Source organism: Gopherus evgoodei, chromosome 1 (assembly GCF_007399415.2).
Source record: "Gopherus evgoodei ecotype Sinaloan lineage chromosome 1, rGopEvg1_v1.p, whole genome shotgun sequence".
Taxonomy (NCBI): domain Eukaryota; kingdom Metazoa; phylum Chordata; order Testudines; family Testudinidae; genus Gopherus; species Gopherus evgoodei.
Genome location: NC_044322.1, coordinates 359,501,153 through 359,521,067, shown reverse-complemented (window position 1 = coordinate 359,521,067; position 19,915 = coordinate 359,501,153). Strand labels below are relative to the sequence as shown.

Sequence of the window (19,915 nt, the reverse complement as noted above, 5' to 3'; positions counted from 1 at the left end):
TCCCAGGTGTCCCTTGGTAGGCCGCATGCACAGCTGGCCTAGTGCAGCGTTGCTCACGTGGGAGAGGCAACGGTATGCATCCCATGGGGTGGAATTTTGGAAACCATGTGTTTGGGACCAGATGCGAGACACAACAATGCAATCCTTGAGGGGGCCATTTAGGGAACTGGGGTAAGATTCTGTTTGGGGACTGGTCCTGCTTTGAGCAGGATGTTGGACTAGATGACCTCCTGAGTTCCCTTACAACTCTAATATTCTATGATTCTAGATGTATTTGGGAGGGAGCCATTCATGGTCACGTGAGCCTGCGATAATCTATGAGATGCTGATACCACTCCTGCCTTGGTGGCCTTTGATATGCCAATGTATTTATCTGTTTGCTCTTGCCTCTTTTCTTCAGATCATCCCAGTGACGGGTCCTCGGGAAGGAGGAACCAAAGTGACAATCCGGGGGGAGAATCTGGGCCTAGAGTTCCGGGACATTGCATCTCATGTCAAAGTGGCTGGAGTGGAGTGCAAACCACTGGTGGAAGGTTACATCCCGGCAGAGCAGTAAGTTGGACTTGTACTGGATTGTGAAACAAAGTGCTCAGTAATAGCCTCTGCTGCCCCCTCCCCCTTAGGGAGTCAGAGCCCCCAGGAAGCCAGGAGAAGCCAGTATTTTAATGTATTCTTTGTGCAGACAAACCCCACACAAACAGCCCAGGAAGAGGAGGGTTGGGTAATGCGTAGCTCCTCTCCTACTCCAGCTATCACAAAGTCATTCCCAAAGCACTGCATTAGACTATGGCGGGGCAGTGAGTCTGTTGTGGTCTTCCCTGTTCATGCTCCCAGCAGGAGCTCCCACGCCCCCCACACCCCCCGGTTTTGTTGAGTAATGGCATGTGGATTGTCCCCTACTCCTGGGATCTCTACCCCACCTTGGTTGACAGCCACCAACGATGGGCAGAAGAGAGCTGGTTTAGGTCCCATCTTCAGGACAGAAGCAGTGAGAACTGAGTTTGCACTGCAGTGGCCAGCAATGAGTGGGAGCCCAAGAGCTGATGTGGGTTTGGAACCCACAGGCCAACCCAGAGGTGAGTCCTACTGCTGTGCTGGACTAGCAAATGGATTGGTAAGAGGAGAGGGGAGAAACTAACTGGCCAGATCCTCAGCAGGTGTAAATTATCCTAGTTCTGTGGCTTTCAGTGGAGCTTTGCTGGTTTACACAAGCTGAGGAGCTGGGCAAATGGTCCAGAGACATACCTGATCAGAGAACAGCTTTCCCCAGGGATTCCTTTGGGTCCAGCCCTGCAAGGAGTGAGCAAGGTCTGTCCCCAGGGCTGCGGGCTCTGCAGAGACAGGTCTGTTGTACCAGCCTGAACTGACCCAAAACCCTTGCCTTCCCTTCTACGTTTTCCATGCAGGATAGTGTGCGAGATGGGAGAAGCCAAACCCAGCCAGCACGCCGGATTCGTGGAGATCTGCGTGGCCGAGTGTAAGCCCGAGTTCATGGCCAGGTCCTCCCAGCTGTACTACTTTATGGTAAGCCCCATAACAGAGCATCCCCCTGGGATCAGAAGGAACTAAGGTCCCATCCAACTGCCATTTAGATCCGTTAACGTCTTTCCATTGAGCTTGAATAGGAATGGAGTCTGTCTGTCATTTTCTCTCACCTTCTTCTACGCTCCTTCTTCCCCCTTCCCCTCCATCCCAGCAGCAGGACCCATATTCAGCATGCATGACCATTCCTTCCCGCTAGAAATCTACATGCCATTGGCTGGTGTTCCTACAGGATGCAACAGCTGTAGCAAGTGGTGCTGGTGCCTTCTGAGTGCATTGGGGAAAGAAGTGCTGTGATCTGGAGGATAGTTTGGGCTGATTAACTGGAAATCTGAATGGTGGGATACACTGGACTATAGAACAGTCTCCCAAAGGAAAATGAGGAAACCCCATCGCTTCAGCCATGAAGACTATACTGGGGAACCAATAGGGAAAGGGCTAGGATTGTTGCCTGAAGGGAGCTTAGTGTGTGATCCAGGCAACTGCCTTCCTCAGGAGCTTTTCTAGCCCATCTCAAATATTCTCCATCTCATCATGGCTGCAATCTTGTTCCTGTTCCAGGCACCATAGCAAGCAGTTGGAGATGATGGGGATGGGGAGAGACTAGATGAATGGGCCTGGCTTAAAACACAAGAACCTTGGTATTCAGATTATTTTGATGCAGTGAGACCTTCCTCCCACCTACCACCAAATCCTGAGGAGAACTAGTGATTAGCCCTGGACCTGAGGGGTGTCGAGGGAGAGGAAGAGCTGGCCCATCTCTCCCGGGCCTGAGGGGCAGTGTGTAGGGACGTGGTCTAGCTCTGCTGGGCCTGAGGGGCGATGGGGGAATAGCTGGCCCAGATCTCCTGGGCCAAGCGGGGGGAGCACACTTGGTTTTTCTGGGCCTGAGAGGCCGTCCTGTGTCCCAAGCCTGGGACTACAAAGGCTAAGGAATAGCCAGACAGCACCAGAATTTAATTGCAAGAAAGCAGTGCAAAGACTGAAAGGCTCTTTGCCATGCTAACAGTGTTGTGAGAGAGTGAGCAGCTGAAGAGAGCAGCTCGGGTGACAGCTGGGAGCAAACTCTCGGCCTATCCAGTGGGCACCCTGCAAGCCCCATCAGGGACTGTGTCACCACCCTGGCTCTCAGGGTCACTTATGCCTGCAGATGCCATCGTTAACTACATGGTAGATGCCGGGGTGGGTCATGCCTGCTGCTCCCAGAGGAGCCCCACTGCAGCATAAGTGCTAATTAGCATTTCAGTCACAGCAGCAGCCTGGAGCCAGCCCTGGAAAAGGAGCTAGGAAACTAACAGGAGTTGCTGAAGGGGGTTGGGGAAGGCAATAGAGCTCACTGATACCGCCACCCAGGTGAGAGGCACTGCTGGTATGGGATACACACTGATCCTTAGTACCACCACTCCATGGACAGTCACCCCGCCCTGGCTGCAGTCCTGGGGATGGCCATATGTTCCAAGAGGACCATCCTGAACCTGATGTGTGGGGCTGAAGAGAGATGGGGTCAGAGCCCAGGGCTCAGCTCTGATAGTGCCTCTATCCATTGTCCTGGGCCCATACGTTCAAGCATGACACGTCTTTTACCATCCCTTATTTCTGCAAAGAAGGGTCTCAGAAGAAGAGGATGTGCAGGATTCCCGCTGTCCCCACAACAAAAGGCTGTGCTTTGGGTTTTATCTGGAGTCAACTTCGTATTCGAATGTCCACCTGGACAAGGCAGCTATGCTACTGTTTTAAAGTGGTAGCAGCAAACATGTGGATTTGTACTTTCTGCCCAGGGCATCAGTCCGCGATAAGATGTGGGAGGCAAAAAGGAGGCTCTGGGCCTGACTCTGCTCTCAGTTACGTCAATGTAAATTAAGAGTAATGCCAGTGAAGTCAGTGGAGTGACACTGATGTAAAACTGATGTGAGAAGGGAATCGTCTGTCTGTGTGCAGTCAACTCCCCCTCACTCCATCTCTCCTCACTTCCATCATGGACCACTTGTGTAAGAGACCTGTTAAGGCCCCTTGCTAGGGTGTGCTGGGCTTACTCGGCCCTTTTTGTGTCAGTGAACGTGCATACGTGAAGCCAGCAGATCTCGATGTGTTTTCAATGAGATGCTGTCTTCATTCCCAAAGAGAGCTGGCTTCGCCTCAAAGGGGTTTGAATGCACCTGAGCATCATTTTTCACCAGAACGGGCATTGGTAATGAAATGTCAATAGCTGCGGTTTTCACATTATGCAAGGGATGTTTTGCTAACCTCTAGCTCTCCCAGTGCTATTCAGAAGCTACGGTTATGGGGACAGAGAAGTGCTTAGACCAGGAGTCACAGCCTTTCAGCAGTGATGTGCCGAGTCTTCGTGCATACTCTCTAATTTAGGGCTTCACGTGCCGGTAATACATTTTAACGTTTTTAGAAGGTCTCTCTGTAAGTCTATAATATATAACCAAACTACTGTTATATGTAAAGTAAACAAGGTTTTCAAAATGTTTCAGAAGCTTTATTTAAAATTAAATCAAAATGCAGATCTTATTAGTTTAGTATGACCCTTGCCCTTGCTTTTCCTTGCTGAGTTTTGCAATGTCTGGTGGCACATACTTGGATACTTTAAGCTGCACACAGGCTTCTGAGTGATCAGTTGTTAACTGGCTGGAACCCCAGATCAGCAGCTGAGGTTAGTGGAGCTGGCGGCTGGTAGGGCTGAGCAGGGCCGGAAGCCTGGACCCTGTCCGGCAGGGGCCCTGCGCTGGAATTCCAACTGGAAGCCAGGTGTGTGGGGCTGTGGTGGGGACCCCAGCTGGCAAGGGGCCAGCAGCCGGAACCCCAGAGTGGCAGTGGGCTGAGTGTCTCCGCCCGTCCCTGCTCTGAGGTTTCAGCTGCTGGCTCCTGCCAGTCGGGATCTCAGACCACTGCCAGCCTGGGGTTCCTTCCCCCCGGCCATCAGCGGGCATTGAGTTGGACCGGTGGTGGGACTCTGGCTGGCAAGGGGCCAGCAGCGGGAACCCCAGAACGGAGGTGGGCTGAGTGGCTCAGCCTGCCCAGCTCTGGGATTTCGGCCACTGGCTCCTGCAAGCCGGGGTCTCAGCCTGGGGTTCCTTCACCCAGGCCAGCAGTGGGTGCTGAGTGGGACCGGCAGTGGGACCCCAGCTGGCAAGGGGTCAGCAGCGGGAACCCCAGAGCGGCAGCAGGCTGAGGGGTTCAGCCCGCCCAACTATGGGGTATTGGCCGCTGGTTCCTGCCAGCTGGGGTCTCAGCCCGCTGCCAGATTGGGGTTCCTTCACCCAGGCCAGCAGCGGGTGTTGAGTGGGGCCAGTGGCAGGACCTCGGCTGGCAAGGGGCCAGCAGTGGGAACCCCAGAGTGGCAGTGGGCTGAGCGGCTCAGCCTGCCCCGCGTGCCGTCAAAAATTGGCTCGTGTGCCACCTTTGGAACGTGTGCTGTAGGTTGCTGACCCTTGGCCTAGACAGAGAGTTCCCATCAGGCAGACAGAAGGGCTCTTCCAAGACATTACCCTTTAGCTTGTTACCTTTGTCCGTTTGTAACAGCTTCTTCCGCTGGCTGTTGCCTTCTTGGCTGCCAGTTACTCCACCCGTGCCTGAGTCTAACGTCCGTGGGGTTTTCTTTGCTGAATACCTCCATACCATTGTGCTAGACAGGGAAAACAGCTGCTCTCTAACCCACCCATCTGATGCCTTCTCCCATGTTCATTGCTCCCTTGTCGGCAAGTCATATTCCTGACTCTGCTTAGCCCCAGTCCCAGGGAGATGGTTATGTTACCTACACATCACGACAGGTCTTGCAAGGCTGCAGTGGGATTTGACATACTAGACTCAGGGACAGCAGCTGCAAGGACAGAGCGATGCTCAGTAATTAAGGGCGGGAAGCTGCCACGGGAGCAGGAAGGATTGGGAGAAGGGTGGCCCCAGGTCAGGCATGGTGGTAGCAGGCAGAGAAGGGAGGCTCTGGAGTAGGATACCCTGGGTGGCAACATCAGTAAGTGCAGATTGTGCCAGTGGCAGGGTGGGGAAGTGAGTTCACAAGAAAGAAATAAAGGGAAGAGAGGACGAAAGCACCAAGGAAGGACACACACTGTTTGTGGAAAGTGAATTGGACATCTCCATCTCCATCCGTTCAGCCTGTTACAGCTCCACTAATCCTCCGTGCATTTTCGGTTGCATTTTGCCAACAAGGAAATGGTAAAGAGTCTGGAGTCTGATTTTTAGTGCAAATACCCTGAACCACAAATCCTCTGATAATACCTCCCAAAACTCAGTGACCCTCTGCGGCCGGGCATCTTGGTTGGGATTCCTTTTTGCTGAGGACCATTGAATGCAGGCTGGTGAAGTCATTTGGATAGGTTTCATGTAAAACTAAACAGAGGAGGAGAAAGATGCCTCAGCAGAAAGGTGCCTCAGGAGATTGGGACAGGGATATTGCCTGTCACCTTCAGGACACTGGGGCAAATTTCACTGGGATTCTTAGTGATTGAAAGTAGCCAACATCCAATAGCTGCTCAGTGGCTTATGTGGAATGAGCTGGTAATTCTCAGTCCAAATCCTGCTAGCTAGACAGAAAACTGCATCAAAGCCAGGACTTTGATAGTCAGCACTAATTTGCACCCTGGTTGGCAGTCTTGAGTGAGAGACTAAGGAATCAATCAGTGGGACATGGTGATTGCGCCTGCATCTCACCGAAGGATGATCCCATGAGAGCAAGGTGCCAATGCAGGGAGCTTACCCTGCTGTGTAGAGAAACTTCACTCTCCTGGGCTGCTGTCAGTTCAGCCCCTTTTCTAAGTGCTAACTTCATTTGGAATGAAAGCAGAGCAGAAAGGTTTCTGTTGTGTTTCAGTGTGTTTTCAAAATGATTAGCTGGTGATGTGGGGGCTGAAAGGGAGAACCAGTACGTGTGTTGGGTGGTTTTATACAATTTATCAATGGTCTCCAAAGCTCAGGAATATGATAATGTATTGTATCTGCTTGTTCAGAGGAGCTGGGAGAGCTTCAAGCTTTTGCGCTATCATTCTTAAAAAGAAAAAAAACTTCATTTAAATGCAGATAGTAGCTTTTCACTTGGGAGTGAGTGGAAAGTTTTTCTATTAAAATGCTAATGAAAGAATAAACTGTAACTTCAAATTTCTCCCTGAAAATGGACTCCTCCTCTCTGTGTTTTGGTATCATTGTAATCTGTGCCTTCGCAGTATGATGATTGTATCTTGATTGGAGGGGTGGGAGGAGTTCATTTTCTCTTGACTGTTAAGGAATCTTTTCAGATACATTTGTCCAGCATCTGGGCATATTTTGAAGAGCAGCTCAAAAAAAAAATGGGCACGAACTAAATGAAATGATTATTTGGAAATGATACCTTCCCTTATTAGTAGTTTTTGGGTAGCACATACTGATAAATGTTTTGTTGTGCCGGGCATTGTACATACACCCAGTCCCAGACAGTTCCTGCCCCAAAGAGCTCACTATTTAACTAGATAAGACAGGTAGTATTATTACCCCCATTTAACACATGAGTAACTGAGGCACAGAAAGACCTAGTGACTTACTCAGGGGTCACCCAGCAAGTCTGTGACAGAGCCACATGTTGAACCCAGATCTTCAGAGCCCCAGTGCACAAGGCCACCCGTCCTTTCCTTTTTCCCTTATGGGACAGTCCTACGTAATCGACTAGAGAGTGGTCAGCTTCCTACAGAATGTTCAGCCCCCCTATAGAATTCCATAGCAGGGTTATTATCCTCTGTCACATTCTATACCTTGGCTTCGAAATCTATAGAAAGGCGCTCATTTGCTATTAAGATCAACTGGGTTTTTGAGTAATGTCTCTATTGTTTTTGTCTCTGTTACGCCCTGTCGGATTTCTTCATGAGGTTGGTATAACACAGGTTCAGTGCCGCTTCCTATCCATTTAGCCAGTGCAGGATCTGAATGGCTTGGCTTCCTGGGGCGCTGCTGTATCAGAGCAAAGTTACTTCTGAGCTTTCTCTGAAGGGCAAGGGAGACCTGGGTCCCTTGGCTGCGGTCGCTCTATGCCTGCAACTCCCTTTTGAAATCATTGAACGTTTATGAGCAGCTGGGACCATCTGTCCCAGTTTCAGGAGGGAAAAGGTAAGAGACAAGACAAGATAAACCAATAGGATTATGGTCACCAAGGCTCATGGCCTCTGTTGCTTACCAGCCCAATAGAATAAGGCAGATACTAAAGACACCCCATTCCTAGTGGTACCGACCGGCAAACATACCCCCGATACATTCTCAATGTGACCCTTTCTCTCCACAGACTCTGACTCTCTCTGACCTGAAGCCAAAGCGGGGTCCAGTGTCGGGGGGCACACAGGTGACCATTACAGGCACCAACCTGAATGCTGGCAGCAACGTTGTGGTGACATTTGGCCGGCAGCCCTGTCTCTTTTACAGGTGTGCACATAATCTTTCCCTGCGGCTCGTGCTGGGGGCAGGGAGCTGCGAACAGAGGGATGTGGCTGGCACCATTTTCTGATGGAACTGTTGGGGCACCACGCTATGAAATAACCCCCCTCTATCTGTCCAGCATCCTTGGTGCTGGGCTGAGCATGTGGAACATGGTTACAGTGCTCCAGCACCTTCCCCATATGAAAGGGAGCTCATTGGGTCTCATCCTGGTCCCTATAGGATATTAGTTCTCCTCACCTAATCGCCATACAGGGGGTCCCAGCTCATAGAGAGGTGACAACTGGACTAGCAGGGGGGATTGCGGATGAGGGTTGAGGTACAGTGGCTGAGACGCTTGGAGTCTTTGGACTGGAATAGCTAGGAGTGTTACTGGTCACATCTGAGCTGCATGGGTAGCGCTTTTAGGGGAAGTGGAATGACCGTGTCAGGATAGTACTGTCACTTCCTCCCGCTTGCATCTATGAGTACCAAAATCATTCAGGCACAGCTTGTATTAAAATTAAAAATCACCATGAAAGGTGTAACTCAAGAGGGAGGAAACATGAAACCAAAGACTGGCTGGACCTTCCCTAAGCACCCTGAGGACCGTATTAGTATAGGTGTGAAGCAGATATAAATCACAGTAGCCTGGCCCATTATAGTTTCTCTCTTCTATTCACACAAGCACATCTCTTGTTGTGTGTCAGTTCTGTTCTGCAGTCCTGCAGTCCATTAGAGGATCCTTATTGTGCGTGTCCCTGGGTGGGAAGACAGAATTCATTTCACTGTTTTGATTAGTATTTGATGTACATTTTCCATGGTCCCTGGTTAAATTTCATTACCGTTCTCCGCGGGACCCGTGCTCTGCTAGTCATTATGGGTGTACAGTGCAAAAGATTCCATCCCACATCCCTGGCTTATCAGGGAAAAAACTGATTGATTCGAAGTATTAAAACAATTCTCTCATCTCTAAAAATAATCTTGCAAGATGGTGAAATGGATGGCTCAGCTGGAGACAAGAACACAGAACTTTTCAGCTCTAGATCAGCAGTTCACTTCCACTCCAGGACGGTGGTGTCCAAGAGACAGTGTCCTCTACTGGGTGTTCCTTAATCCACGTGAAAAGGAGTCCAAGTCCAGGTCTTAGTGGCATCTACAACACAAAACCTACCATCCCCACAATCAACACTAATGTAGCAATTAGCAACCAGTGGTTCCCAAAGAGGGCATACACTGAACAGGGCTTGAGACTGAATGCTTCTCCCGCCTCCAAAGAGGCCTGCCCATTGCAGAGTTGAGGCACATTGGCAAGGTGATGGAGGGGGAAATTGCACAGCTATCGTGGCCCACGCTGCATCTGTTCTGGGGTTACAAGACATCAGTCTCCTCGGCTGTCACTATTGCATTTTTCAAACCCTATGAGTCATGCACGGGCGTTTGGTGACCTGACGCCTGTAATTTATGGTCATGTGATAACAGCCTGGGATTCAGGAATTCACATGTACACTTCAGCTGCATTGGCACTGCTTAAAGAATCATAGAATCTCAGGGCTGGAAGGGACCTCAGGAGGTCATCTAGTCCAACCCCCTGCTAAAGCAGAACCAATCCCCAACTAAATCAAACAAGAGTGAACAGTTAGTGTTCAAGGAGCAGTGGAGCTTGTAGACAGATACTGTATGTGAAGGCAGCTGAAGGGAGGCCGGAGAACAGAAAGGGAGCAAACGTGAAACATGCAGGTAACAACGAACTCAGTTTGATCTTCCTGTGATTGTAATTAGAGTCACCGATCACTGACTCCTAAAAATCAAAGGCAGTAGGACCTTGGGTCTTTGCTCCACCCATTACAGAGGGAGAGACCCGCTGCAAAATTCAGACCTAAATCGAGGTTTGAACCTTGCCACAAACTGGGGTTTTGGTTCGGGCTCCTCTCTAATTACATTAAAATACCTCTCAGTGCATTAGCACCTTCTGTCCAAAGATCCCAAAATGCACTGTGAACATTAATTAGCTGAGCCCACCAATCCCCCTGTGAAGTGGGTGGTGTCATCCCATATTACAGATGGGAAGGCTGATGCAGAAGCAACACACGGCCTTCCTTATGGCAGTTGTCACTGCTGAAGCTTTGAAGGAAGAAACCAAGCACTCATCAGGCTCTTAATCATGCAGGGCTGTCCCTGGACGGAAATGTTTCTTGTTGGGTTCTGTTTATGCCCTGAAGCCTGAGCACTGAGAGCCCTTGCAGTTTGATCCTGACTAGTGTGAATGTAGATGCTAATATTTATTCAGATACACGTGTTATTCTGTTCCCACAAAGTCCACAGTAGGAAATTCCCCAGGTTAGGGATGGGTTGGTTACAAAGCATTGAATGGGGACTGGACAGCAGGGTTGCTGGCAGAGCCCTTTCATGGTGACATTGTCTTGCTCACACTGGTTTATGCCTGGTTGACTTTTGCTTCGTTCCGCTCACAGGAGGTCCACCAAGTACATTGTCTGTAACACCACTGCCTCAGATGACGGCTTTGATAAGGTGAAGGTGTCCGTGAGGGTGGACAAGGCCAAGATACATCAGGAGTTGCAGTTTGAGTACATTGAGGACCCCACCATCCTGAGGATTGAGCCGGAGTGGAGCATCATCAGGTACTAATAGAGACCCCATTTCCTTTGTCCCTGGCCCCCGTTTGTTTTCTGTTGCACAGCTGGATCCAGGTGGGTGGGCTTCTCCTGCTGATTAAGACCCCAGTTCAGCCATGCACTTTCTAGTGGGACTTAGGTGATGTGGCCTTGACTTCAATGGTGCCTAAGCATGTGCTTTGCCGAATGAGGGTCAAAGAGCCTAATGGGAGCGGAGGGTGCTCACAGGGCTACGCCCGGTGACGATGCCTTACGCTGTATCTAGTGCTTTTCAGCGGGGCAACTCCCAAAGCATGTTATGTGTTATGTCTGTGTGTGCGCATGTGCCATGCATATGGAAGATCTTCCATTGACTAGGAAGAGTTCGAGGTGACTTCGAATGGTAGCTGTGTTCCTTCCAGAAGCCGCAAGGGGACTTTGTGTAGTGCTTGTGTCTAAGAAGTCTTCTGCATCTCCTCCAGCAGGGCACTACTACTTCCCTGCTTAATGAAGCAAAATCCACACAGGAGCCTTTGCCGAATGTATGTCTTGGAAATACCGTGGCAATGGTTTTAATTACAAGATGGTCTCGTGTCTGAGGTTAGAGATTTTTGCCCCAGTACTGAGGACTGGAGAGTTTCACCCTCCACTTTTATGCCAACCCCCCCACTCCCCAAGTTCCATGCTTCCCTCCTAACTCCAGGATTTTCCTCATAAATGGTAGGGGAAAAGGACTGGATTCTTTTCTGTTGCAGACTCTTCCACTTTCCCCTGTGGCTGGCTAGACCTATGCTAATGTATCTCCCAGAGGATTCAGTAGAGAATTTTGTGATCCCCTCTGTGTTTGGCAGACAAAATAAAAACCCTCTGGAACTTGAACTGCTCCTTTCCGAATGAGGTTCGAGCAAGTTTGCATCACATTACTTCCTTTTTGAGCTTTTCTGCACCATAGGGTAATGTGCTCTCCAGGGGCATGATTTCTCAATTGCACAAACGCGTTGCACATTACTTGGTCCATTCAGACCCTGCCGGTGAGCATTAAAGGTTCCCTTGTGTGCTGTTTGAAACTGTGCTCTGTTAAATCACACTAGGGAATCTTCAGTACCCGCCAACAGTGTCTACACCGGCCAATTAATGTGCACTTTAGAAATCACACGCTCCTAGTGCGTGTTACCCTGTCACAGACAAGCCCTTTACTTTCCACTGCTTTCCTGCACCTGCTCCAGTTGGTTTCCAAACTGCAAGCGCCGAAGTTCCACGAGAAGGCTATTTGTGGCCTGGTGGGGTCTCTCGTTAGATCTCCAGCCCACATTTGCAGGCCCAAAAGGTTCAGATAGCGTGGAGATGCCTCCCTATTATTGAACCATCATCCTAACCAAACCTCGCAGCCATTGGAACCCTCGCGAGTTTCCTCCAGGACAGAGAGGTCCACACCGCACCGGTCACTCAGTGTCGAGTTGCTCCATACCGCGTTGTGACTGTTTTAATATTTGTTTTGCTGTAGCACCCAGCGGCCCCAGAACCCCATTATGCGGCACAGATACAAAGAAAGACATGGCCCCTGCCCACCAAGGTCCACATTCTAATGGCCCTGACCTGTACCAGGCCCAGCTGTTCCCCTTAGTTCCACTGATGCAACCCCATTTACTCCAGCGGGGTCGCACTGAGAAGCATAGCTGAGAGCAGACTTTGGCCCTAAGTGTGGAAGGAAGCAAAGCCTTAGACAAATACTGTCACAAGCCTGTGAGACTGGCCCAGTGAAGAGAGAAATTGGTCATTAAATGCTCTAGTATTTCTTTTAAAAGATACCAAATAAGAAATATGAGTCTCTTCTCATCCATCCATCACAGCTCTCAGCTCCCCTGTCAACCTGGAGCGATTGGAGTATCTGGGGATTAGGTCGTGTCTTGTAAATACCCCGGCTCAGCTCCCATCCCGAAGATGTTTTCTCAAATCAATTAATGACTTTAATTACCGTGGGGAATTTACCAATTTTGCCAGATTGAATCTTTCCACATTGGGCTTGCGGCTTCAGCGTCTGGATTTTCCATTTGGGGGAGTTGTTAGTCACAGAGTTCAGATTATCGCTGAAATGAGAAAGCCCTTTACTCTGTTCCTTGGTGAAAGCGAGTTTAGTGCTGGCGAAAGGCGCTGGATTTACAGCGCTGGGCACTGAATCCCTCCATTATCCACAAGAAAGTGACAGAGCAGGCAGCTTCCTCCACCCTGCCGATGCCCTGGCCACAAGTGAAAAGGGAATTCACTCTGCAGGGCCTGTTTGCTCCTGGATTTCTCTGCTGAAGCTGCCAACAAGAGAGCTAGTTAGCACGAGTCGAGTTGTGATGTGAAATGGGACTCTCTGTGCTTAATGGAGAGCCAGGAACAGCGTCTGCTCTTGGCCCATCCAGACCTGGCACTTCCTGCTGCAGGTGCCAACCAGGGTGTCAGCTCTGGAATTTTGAGATGGTGGCATCAGGCCTGGACTGAGTCCTCTTCTTCCACTCACGGGCACCCCCCAAGCACGCATCCTATTGTTGGGTGCTCCCAGTCAGAGCTGGATTGGAAATGGTGATGCAGAGCTGACCTAGAGCGAGTTTGGTGGGGCTGATCCTGGTGCCTTTAGGACAGGGGTGGCCAACCTGTGGCTCCAGAGCCACATGCGGCTCCTCAGAAGTTACTATGCCGCTCCTTGTATGGGCACCGACTATGGGCCTGGAGCTACAGGCGTCAACTTTCCACTGTGCCGGGGGGTGCTCACTGCTCAACCTCTGGCTCTGCCACAGGCCCTGCCCCCAGTCCACCCCTTCCTCCCCCCTCCCCTGCTGTGCCCTTACCCCCCCACACACACCCTGCATGTGATGAAAGAGCTGATCTGGATGTGCGGGAAGTGAAGGGGAGACACTGATCAGTGGGGCTGCCGGTGGATGGGAGGCGCTGGGAGCAGATGCGGGAAGCTGCTGGGAGGCTGCTGATGTATTACTGTGGCTCTTTGGCAATGTACATTGGTAAATTCTGGCTCTTTCTCAGGCTCAGATTGGCCACCTCTGCTTTAGGACATTAGTTCTCACAGAACCATTGTACAGTCCAAGCTGATTGGTGGCTGCAGCTTGCAGCTAGGTAACCACTGGACTAGCAGAAGGTATTGCAGATGAAGCTTGAGGTGCGTTGGCTGAGCTATGTGGAGGCTCTGGACTGGAATAGCAGGGTGGAGAGACTCCCTGTCCCAGTGCCCATTCCCCTGAGCCATGCAGTGCTCCATTGCTATAGAAAAAAATGAAAACCTGTGGTGCCCTCAGACTGATTGTCTGTTCAGCTGCCAGCTGGGTAGCATGGACAGACGGGAGGATGCATCTTGCTGTCCAGTTAGTCCCTCCGCCCCTTGCTGTTCTAAGGGGCTAGTAGGAGGGAATCACCAGTGTTCATTTGGTGGAGATGAACAGCAATGGCTTGAGTGTAATGAGTCACCTCTGAACCTGAGGAGTGCTCGCTGAGCCCCGCCAGGTTAGCGCCGCTGAGCTGATGAGCTATCCCTCAGCTGCAGCTTGCTCGTCTTTCTGCCAGGGCTCAGCCAATCCACAGGCTCAGGTCTAACCAGGAGTCCCCAAGGCCACGGATATGGGCTCCCATTGAGAGCAGCCACTCCAGTGTGCTCAATGTCACTACGTCGCCCGGAGTATCTCCTGCCGCTTGGAGGGTCTTACACGCTGCTCCTGCTCCTCCCTGTGCCTGCTGCTGCCCTGGCCTTGTTCCAACCCTGTTCTTGATTCTTGCTCTGACCCCTGGCTCTGGTCCCCAGCCTGATCACTAGGCCTGACCACCGCTGTTCCAAACACTTGGCCTCATTATCCACTTCTCAGTTTGACATTGAGTCAGGCACAGTGCCAGCAAGTGTGGCAATCTATTACAAGGCATCCAGCGCACCTCAGTCCTGCCTTCATTTCCATTTCTGAGCCTCTTCTTGAGGTCCAAGCCTTGGAGAACGGTGAAGGGAGACAGGACAGAGCATCCTACATTAGCACTGTATCTCAGCATCTCTTTTCCTAGTGTGGAGCTAATCTCTGGAATGCTCCGCTACAGACAGTCATTGAGGCAAACAGCAAAGCAGGGCTTTCAGAAAGGGCTGAATCATTGTATGGCCAGTGGTGATGTGCAGCTCTTTGAACTAAATCAAGAGTGGTTTAATTGACCCTCATGCTTGAGGCTGTAAGTTGATCAACTGCCAAAGTCAGGGAAGAATTTTCCTTCTTGCCTCTACTATAGTTTTGCATTCTTGGCAGGGGAAAGATCATCTTCTAAGCAGCAGGTATTGTCCACTGCTAGAGGGCAGGGTGCCAGATGAGAGAGTTTTATCGTACAATACACTTCATCACAGCAGCTTATGGGTCTCTCTTCGACTTGCCCCTGACTTCTGAGTTAAGATCTCTGAAGGCTGAATGAGTGTCATTACACCAGCCTTGCAAAGTCTGTATCAGGCCAGGCACAAATTCCACTCACCTGCCATTTTCCATGGCAATAATACAAACAAACGGATCTTATTTGACTTATACATCCAAAAAATATTACTCACGCTGGGTGAGTAGAATTTTACAAGGCTCCATTAAAACATATGGTCTGGGGTTGATTTGAGTTACATTTAGCATCAGCTGGCTCTGAAGAGTAAAGAAGACATCATAGAGCCTCCCGTCCAGTCAGGGATCCACTTGAGAAAAATCCCGGACCCCAGCATTATCTGACACATAAGCTGTCAGCAGCGTCCCCATCTGCCATAGGCGAGATGTGCCCAGCCAAGCCCGGAGCCATAGGTGGGTTGGGGAGAGTAGGAGGTGAGGAGTTGTAGGGACAGGCATCATCTCTCCACCTAATGCAATGTCACGTCCTCAACATCCCATAGTTTCTTCCCTTCCATTTCTCAGCATGCAGAGTAAAGGAAGAGAGAGATTGAGATGGCCATTTAATGTCAGGTAGAGAGCTCTCACCACAGCAGGGAGGCCAGGGAGTGCTGGAGAAATCCTGTCAGAGCTACTGGTGTCTCATAGAATCATAGAATCTCAGGGTTGGAAGGGACCTCAGGAGGTCATTTAGTTCAACCCCCTGCTCAAAGCAGGACCAACCCTAGCTAGGTTTGTCAAGCCTGACCTTAAAAACCTCTAAGGAAGGAGATTCCACCACCTCCCTAGGTAACCCATTCCAGTGCTTCACCAGCCTCCTAGTGAAAAAGTTTTTCCTACTATCCAACCTAAACCTCCCCCACTGCAACTTGAGACCATTACTCCTTGTTCTGTCATCAGCTACCACTTAGAACAGTCTCCATTCACTTCTAAAAACAGAGACACTGTTCATCCTCCCATGGCCCAGGGTGACTGTGCTCTGAGCTACTGCCAAGTGAGATGCTCAGGGATTCCGGCTGGGGAAAATCCCGATTGACCTAAAGCCTGGGGGGAAGATGGAGTGGGCTGAGTGAAGATGTCAGCGAGACAGAGAGGAAGGGGCGGAAGGAAGGGCCAAACCAGTGTGAGAGGCAGGAGGTGGACCTGGTTGATATCAGCCACAGAAGTAAAGCCTTGGCAGAAAGCGATGGGACCAGGGAGAAATGTGCTGCTGTGCATGCCTGAGGCTGGGGCCTGTTAGTGCTCTGATCAGCTGAGCTGCCTCTTCCAATCAGGGGTTGCTTCTCCAGAGTAAATTCACTAATAGGCCCTTTCCTCAGCTTTCCGGACTGGTGTGGGGTAAACACCACATGTAAAGCTAGCCACGGGTATGTCTACCCAGGCTGCAGTCACATCTTGGATTGCAGGGTGGACATGGGTTTGAGAGCCAAGCCTAGATCCAAATGGACATTTTGCAAGTTGCCTCCTCTCTCTAATGGGATGGACCAGAGCCAAACTGAATGCTGTGGTTGGAGTCTCTCTCTTAGGGCGTGTCTGCACAGCAGCCGGGAGATGGGTAGACAGACACACTCTAGCTCTGCTCAAGCTAGCACCTAAAAACAGCAGGGTGGCCATGGTGGCAGGTCTGATTACATAGCGAGGGGTTCAAGCAGGTTTATACTAGGGCAACTAGCCCGAGTCACTGCCCGTGTCACTGCAACGTCGAGGCACTAGTGTGAGCACCTCTTGTGCAGGTCTGTCTCTCCGCACTGGGAATGACACCTCCCAGCTGCTATATAAAGATACCCTTCAATTTTGCCATCGATCTCCAGAGATCACTGTGCCCACAAGGACACAATCAACTCATTCATACACTTTGCAATAAATGTTTAGGAAGTGAGTGTAAAGCAGGTGACAGATCTGAGAAGGAGAGCACCAGAGGGCGGGAGCCTCTGTGTTCAAAGCAGTTTGAGTCCCCTGTCACAGAAACAACAGAACAAGATGCACCCTGGAGAGATGCAGCTAATACCCATAATGAGAAAGAACCCAAGCCACAGGTGGTCAGCTAGGAGGGGAGTATCTGGGAGTCACAGCAAATCAGACGGAGGTTTACAATGTGACGTGGCAGCAGAAATGCTTGTGTGAATGTTTGGACCTGATAGACGGGGCATCACCTCCCAGACCAGGGGTGTGGAAGCCCCTCTCTGCCTGTCTGTCCAAGAGATTCACAGATCACCCATCACTGCAACATTCAGTTCTGGGCCTCGATAACAGGCAATTCTTGTTGTTCCTTCTTTCTGTTCTGTAGTGGAAACACCCCCATAGCCGTGTGGGGAACTCACCTGGACCTTATCCAGAACCCTCAGATCCGGGCCAAGCATGGTGGGAAGGAACATGTCAATGTGAGTATTGCTGCTGGGAACGGGAGCAGTGTTAAGGAATGTGGCCGGGCTGGTGAAAGGGGCTATGGGACAGCACTGGAGATTGGAGTCTCCTGTTTAGCCACAAAACAGGCGGAGCATTAGCAGCCCAAGCAAGCCCTCCTGCCCAGTGTGCCTCAAATCCAATCTGCAGCGGGGAGAGGAGAGTTGATTCTCCAAGATCCAGGTGGTTCCCAGTCTCTGCTGCGACAATTAGTGGCAGGGATAGTTTCTGTATGTGGACACTTGTCATCTAGGAATTGTCACCAATTGCCTGTTGCACACAAGGCCCCACATTGCATTCTGATATTAATGATGTGGGTCACCTAGCTGCCATGCCAGAGGGTGGAAGGTAAGTCGGGCGCACTGGGGCAGCAGGGACTGGAAACACCCTGCTGTCACTTTAGCAACACCCTATTAATGTTGGGAAAGTGCTTTGAGATGACTGCCTAGGAGTCCTGTGGAAAGGGATCTGCGGGCTATAATGGACCACAAGCTAAATATACGTCAACAGTGTAACACTAATGCAAAAAAAATCAGCATCATCTGGCATGTGTTAGCAGGAGTGTTGTAAGCAAGACACAAGAAGTCATTCTTCCACTCCGCTCTGTGCTGATAAGGCCTCAGCTGGAGTATTGTGTCCAGTTCTGGGTGCCACATTTCAGGAAAGATGTGGACAAAACGGAGAAAATCCAGAGAAGAGCAACAAAAATGATCAAAGGTCTAGAAAACATGACCCGTGAGGGAAGATTGAAAAAACTGGGTTTGTTTAGTCTGGAGAAGAGAAGGCTGAGGGGAGATGTGATAATAGTTTTTCATATAATGTTGTTATAAGGAGGAGGGAGAAAAATTGTTCTTGTTAACTTCTGAGAATAGGACAAAAAGCAATGGGCATAAATTGCAGCAAGGGAGGTTTAGATTGGGTATTAGGAAAAACTTCCTGTCAGGGTAGTTAACCACTGGAACAACTTGCCTAGGGAGATTGTGGAATCGCCATCTTTGGAGGTGTTTAAGAACAGGTAAGACAAACACTTGCAAGGAATGGTCTAGCAGGTGTTACATAGTCCTGCCTTGAGTGCAGAGGACTGGACTAGATGACCTCTTGAGGTACTTCCAGTTCTACGAGTCTGTAAAACCCTTGGAAAAAAAGCCACAGAGAAGAGCAGAGGATTTGTTCTTACTACCAGCTCCAGACCCTATGAAACACCCACACGCTCACTCAGCCAGGCCTGTGGCCTTGCATGCTCGTTGCCCACCGGCAGCTAGCACTGAGTGAGGCCTCAGAGTCCAGCTGCCTGTTCACACTGTGGCTGAGGCTCTGTCAGGCCCATTTTCACGGAGAGAGGAAGCAGGCAGCAGCTGTGTTGCCCTTCTGCTGACATGAAGAGTGACAGTCATGAGGGTGCTTGAGAAACCAGATATCCCATACACCTGCCCTCAAAATGTCAGCTGTCCCCCGCCTTCTGGAGCCATCCCTGATGTGTTCTCCACAGCGAGTTACAGAAAGAGGCTGACCCAGGGGAGTGGCTGGACTCCACTTACTGTGAACACAATAGTCCAGCCTGGGCATGACCTGGGGCCCTGGCACTGCTGGCCAAGGCCCTGATCCTGCTGGATGCTGAGCACAGCCTGAGAAGGGTTGAGTAGCTGATGGCATTCTGCCTCTGCTGGGTTCAGGCCCAGACTCTTGAGTGAGGGAGGCAAAGGCAGGTACAGAGGCCTGCCTCAGCCCACCAACCAATGCTTCCCCCCACCAAAGTCCCAGGGAATCCCAGGGTGGAATTCCTCAGATGCTACTATGTGGATCCTCTCCCCTGATGGTTGGTGATGACGAGGAGCTAAACCCACACCCTGGCTTCCATGGCACCTCTTCTCTGCCTCTGCAACAGCACAGCAATAAACTACATCTATCAAGGCACAGATTGTTTTTCTCTTAAAAACAATATAAATGTGGAGATATATCTATTTCATAGAGCTGGAATGAGGCCCTGAAAGGTCTTTGAGTCTAGCCACCTGCCTTCACTAGCAGGGCCAAGTATTGATTTGCCCCAGATCCCTAAATGGTTCCCCTCAAGGACTGAACTCACAGTCCTGGGTTTAGCAGGCCAATGCTCAAACCACTGAGCTATCCCTCCTGCTTCCTTACCTACAAGCCCCTGCAAAATGCCACCAGTCCCTTTAGCCTGTGAAAGTCTGTGTGCCTGGCAGAACAGACTGGTGCAAAAATTACCCTGAAAGCTCCAAGATCCCTTCCAATAATTCATGCCTTCAATAAACCAAAAGCCAGTGCCGTCCTTTCCCACCCCATCCCTTCCGCCTCGCCGGTATAATAGGCCAAGCCACTCTCTATTAGGCTCTGTGCCAGCTCCCAGAGTGCTCATGTTGAGCTAAATCTGGAGTGACACCGCCCGGGCCAGCCACGGCAGTGAGAAGAGATTTGTCTGTGCTCAGGAGTCCCCACGGCAGGGCAAGGAGACTGACAGGGGCAGGCTTTAATCAGGGCTTGTTGCTGTGAGGAGCAGAGATTGAAGGAGCCAGGGGGCAGGGAGGGAGAAATGAGCTTCCTTCTCTTAAA

General features: G+C 50.6%; 1 protein-coding gene across 2 annotated transcripts in view; it reads left to right on the top strand.

Annotated features, from left to right (window-relative positions):
- Nucleotides 1-19,915, top strand: part of PLXNA4 (plexin A4) — a 667,362-nt gene that overhangs the window by 550,223 nt on the left and 97,224 nt on the right. For both annotated transcript variants that reach the window (XM_030574789.1, XM_030574885.1), the window contains exons 13-17: nt 401-552; nt 1,407-1,524; nt 7,811-7,947; nt 10,413-10,580; nt 17,229-17,322. In XM_030574789.1, the coding sequence (XP_030430649.1) occupies nt 401-552; nt 1,407-1,524; nt 7,811-7,947; nt 10,413-10,580; nt 17,229-17,322 (669 nt within the window). The remainder of the gene's footprint in view (nt 1-400; nt 553-1,406; nt 1,525-7,810; nt 7,948-10,412; nt 10,581-17,228; nt 17,323-19,915) is intronic.